The 2,686-nt window shown below is 50.7% G+C and overlaps 1 protein-coding gene across 1 annotated transcript; it reads right to left on the reverse strand.

The window, feature by feature from the left end:
- Nucleotides 1-865: 865 nt before the first annotated feature.
- Nucleotides 866-2,319, reverse strand: LOC142142625 (rho-related GTP-binding protein RhoB-like). The gene has a single exon (XM_075200494.1). The coding sequence runs from the start codon at nucleotides 2,179-2,181 to the stop codon at nucleotides 1,591-1,593; it is 591 nt and encodes a 196-aa protein (XP_075056595.1). The 5' UTR covers nucleotides 2,182-2,319; the 3' UTR covers nucleotides 866-1,590.
- Between the last annotated feature and the right edge of the window lie 367 nt (nucleotides 2,320-2,686).

Consider the following 2,686-nt stretch of genomic DNA (forward strand, 5'->3'; position numbering starts at 1 on the left):
ACAGAAAATTAAATTTCAAATCGTCCCCGATGATGCTTTCTTATATGATGATCTATATCTACATAGGTAGCAGGAACGCACTTAGGGGGGTCCAGTTGCCCAGAAACTACCCCCTATGGCCTGTAACTTAGTTACAGACAAGCCCGTCTCCCGGGACCAACAACTACACTGCAAGCAGAGAAACGGAACAGATCCATGGTATGTGCCCGCCCCTGTTTCGCTGATATCCTATCTCACATGTGATCCACACCACATGACCTGTGCACCCTGAAGAAAGGCACACTCTTGCCTCTACAACAATGCGCTGGACTGGTGGAAGAAGGTAAGAATGAGAGCGTAGAGGGAGAGGCTCTTACTGTAATGCGGGTGAAGCCTGGGCTATTTATTCAATGATGAGGGTAGGTGCTAATCATAGTGGGTAGGATACATTAATTAGTAGGGACAATTTATTTGATGATGGTGGATATTTAACTTATAGTGGGGTCTGGTAATACCTACACATTTAATGTGGAGTGAGGGGACTTTTTATTTCACGCTGCGGTGGTTTTGGGCTATAAATTGAATGTGGGGTTTGAGTTTGGGGAGAAAGAGGGCTATTTATTAAATGTGAACATTAATTATTTAATTCCAGGGTAGTATGGGGGAAATATGCTTAATTATCAAACGTAAATGCTATTAAATTAAGGCTGGGGCTGTTTGGGGGAGAAATATGTGCACTTATTCAATGTAAATTCCATTAATGTAATATTGGGCTATACGTGGGTGTGGGGGGGTCCTTATTGAATGCCAATACTAATTTGGGAAGGATATAGGTGTTGTTAGTAAGTGTGAATACTATTAATTTAATCACGTGAATGTTGGGGGTAATAGGCCTAGAGAACTCACTGACATCAGTCCCTGCCCCATTGGAACTTACGGTCTAAATTCCCTAACATACACAGACTAGGGTCAACTTGATAGCAGCCAATTAACCTACTAGTATGTTTGTGGAGTGTGGGAGGAAGCCAGAGCGAAAATCGAATACATGACCCCAGTGCTGTGAGGAAGAAGTGTTAACCACTAACCCAGTGGTTCCCAAACTGTGCGCCTAGGCTCCCTTGGGTGCCTTGGAGATCTCACAGGGTTGCCTCGGCCAGGGCCAGTGGTAAGCAAGGCGAGCTGACTACTTAGTAATTATTTTGACTTAGGGGTGCCTTGAAAAATTTTTGGAGTCCCTAAGTGTGCTTTGAACTGGAAAAGTTTGGAATCCAGTGCACTAACCCACCATGCTGCCCCAAATGGAGAATGCAGGTAGTGTTCTACATGCCCATTGGTGGGAGAGGGCAGACTGGTCACATGCAGTGCCCCTCTCAAAAGCACATAATAGCCAGTCTATTATAGTTACATGGAAATACTGTGTGGCACTGCTTGGCAAGGGTGCAGCATGGCCTAGGTGTAAACAGCGGTTGACAAGCCTCAAAGTGGAGTACATTAGAGGCCCTTATCCCAAGATTGGAATCACCTCCTGGTTACCAAGACCACCCCTCCTTGAGAGGATGCAGGTCCGGGCTAGTTAGCATTATAGTGAGTCCCAAGTCCACCATAGGGGAATCAGAGCAGATTGCAGCAGCTCATACACTCCCCTCTGGGCCCATGCCTCTTCTGCAGCGCCGCCCTAGTGGCCGTTTCAAACACCTCCCGCACACCGTCCTTGGTTTTAGCCGAGCACTCCAAGTACTCATAGGCGGAGATGCGCACAGCCATGGCCCGGCCGTCCTCGGTGCGCACCGGCTCCTGCTTCATGTGGGCCAGCTCCTCGTGGATGTGCTCGTCGTTCCGCAGGTCCTTCTTGTTGGCCACCAGGATGATGGGCACATTGGGGCAGAAGCGCTTGACCTCGGGCTCCCACTTCTTGGGGATGTTCTCCAGCGAGTCCGGGTTGTCCACCGAGAAGCACATGAGGATGACGTCCGTGCCCGGGTAGGAGAGGGGCCGCAGCCGGTCAAAGTCCTCCTGGCCCATCGTGTACCACAGCTCCAGCTCCACCTGCTTGCCGTCCACCTCGATGTCCGCCACGTAGCCATCGCAGACGATGGGCACGTAGACCTCGGGGAACACGTTCACTCTGAAGACGATGAGCAGACAGGTCTTGCCGCACGCCCCGTCCCCGACCACCACCAGCTTCTTGCGGATCGTCGACATCGCCACTTTGCTGGAGCTGCCGGTGCTTTCTCAGGTTGCCTATGGTTTTAATGTAGGCTTGTCACCCTGTGGAGTGCCTTGGGGGAGATGGGTGCGCTGCTGATCTGTGAGCGCACAGACCTTTCCTTTCTGGCTACACTGGTGGATCAGCCTGCACCGACTTTTCTTGGACGCACAGGGCGATCAGGCTGCTCCCGTAGTGCACCGACTCTTTTCTGGGTGATCAGCAACTATAACAATGTCTCTGATCCACAGCTGCTGCATTACGTGGCTCAGTGCGCACAGCAACTTGTACCAACTTCTCTCCGGGCGCTTTAACTACTATCCCCGCTGCGCTCTGGCTATTTAAAGGCTCATGATGCGTCTAAATATAGCCAGCCAATAGCAGAGGCGGCGGTGACGTTATCCTCCGGGAAGCTGGGTTCTGATTGGTGGCGATGAGCAAGGGGTGCATGTTCCCTCCAGCAGCTGACAGGGTGACACAAACTGATTTCTTCCTTTGTTT

Source organism: Mixophyes fleayi, chromosome 3, assembly GCF_038048845.1.
Source record: "Mixophyes fleayi isolate aMixFle1 chromosome 3, aMixFle1.hap1, whole genome shotgun sequence".
NCBI lineage: Eukaryota > Metazoa > Chordata > Amphibia > Anura > Limnodynastidae > Mixophyes > Mixophyes fleayi.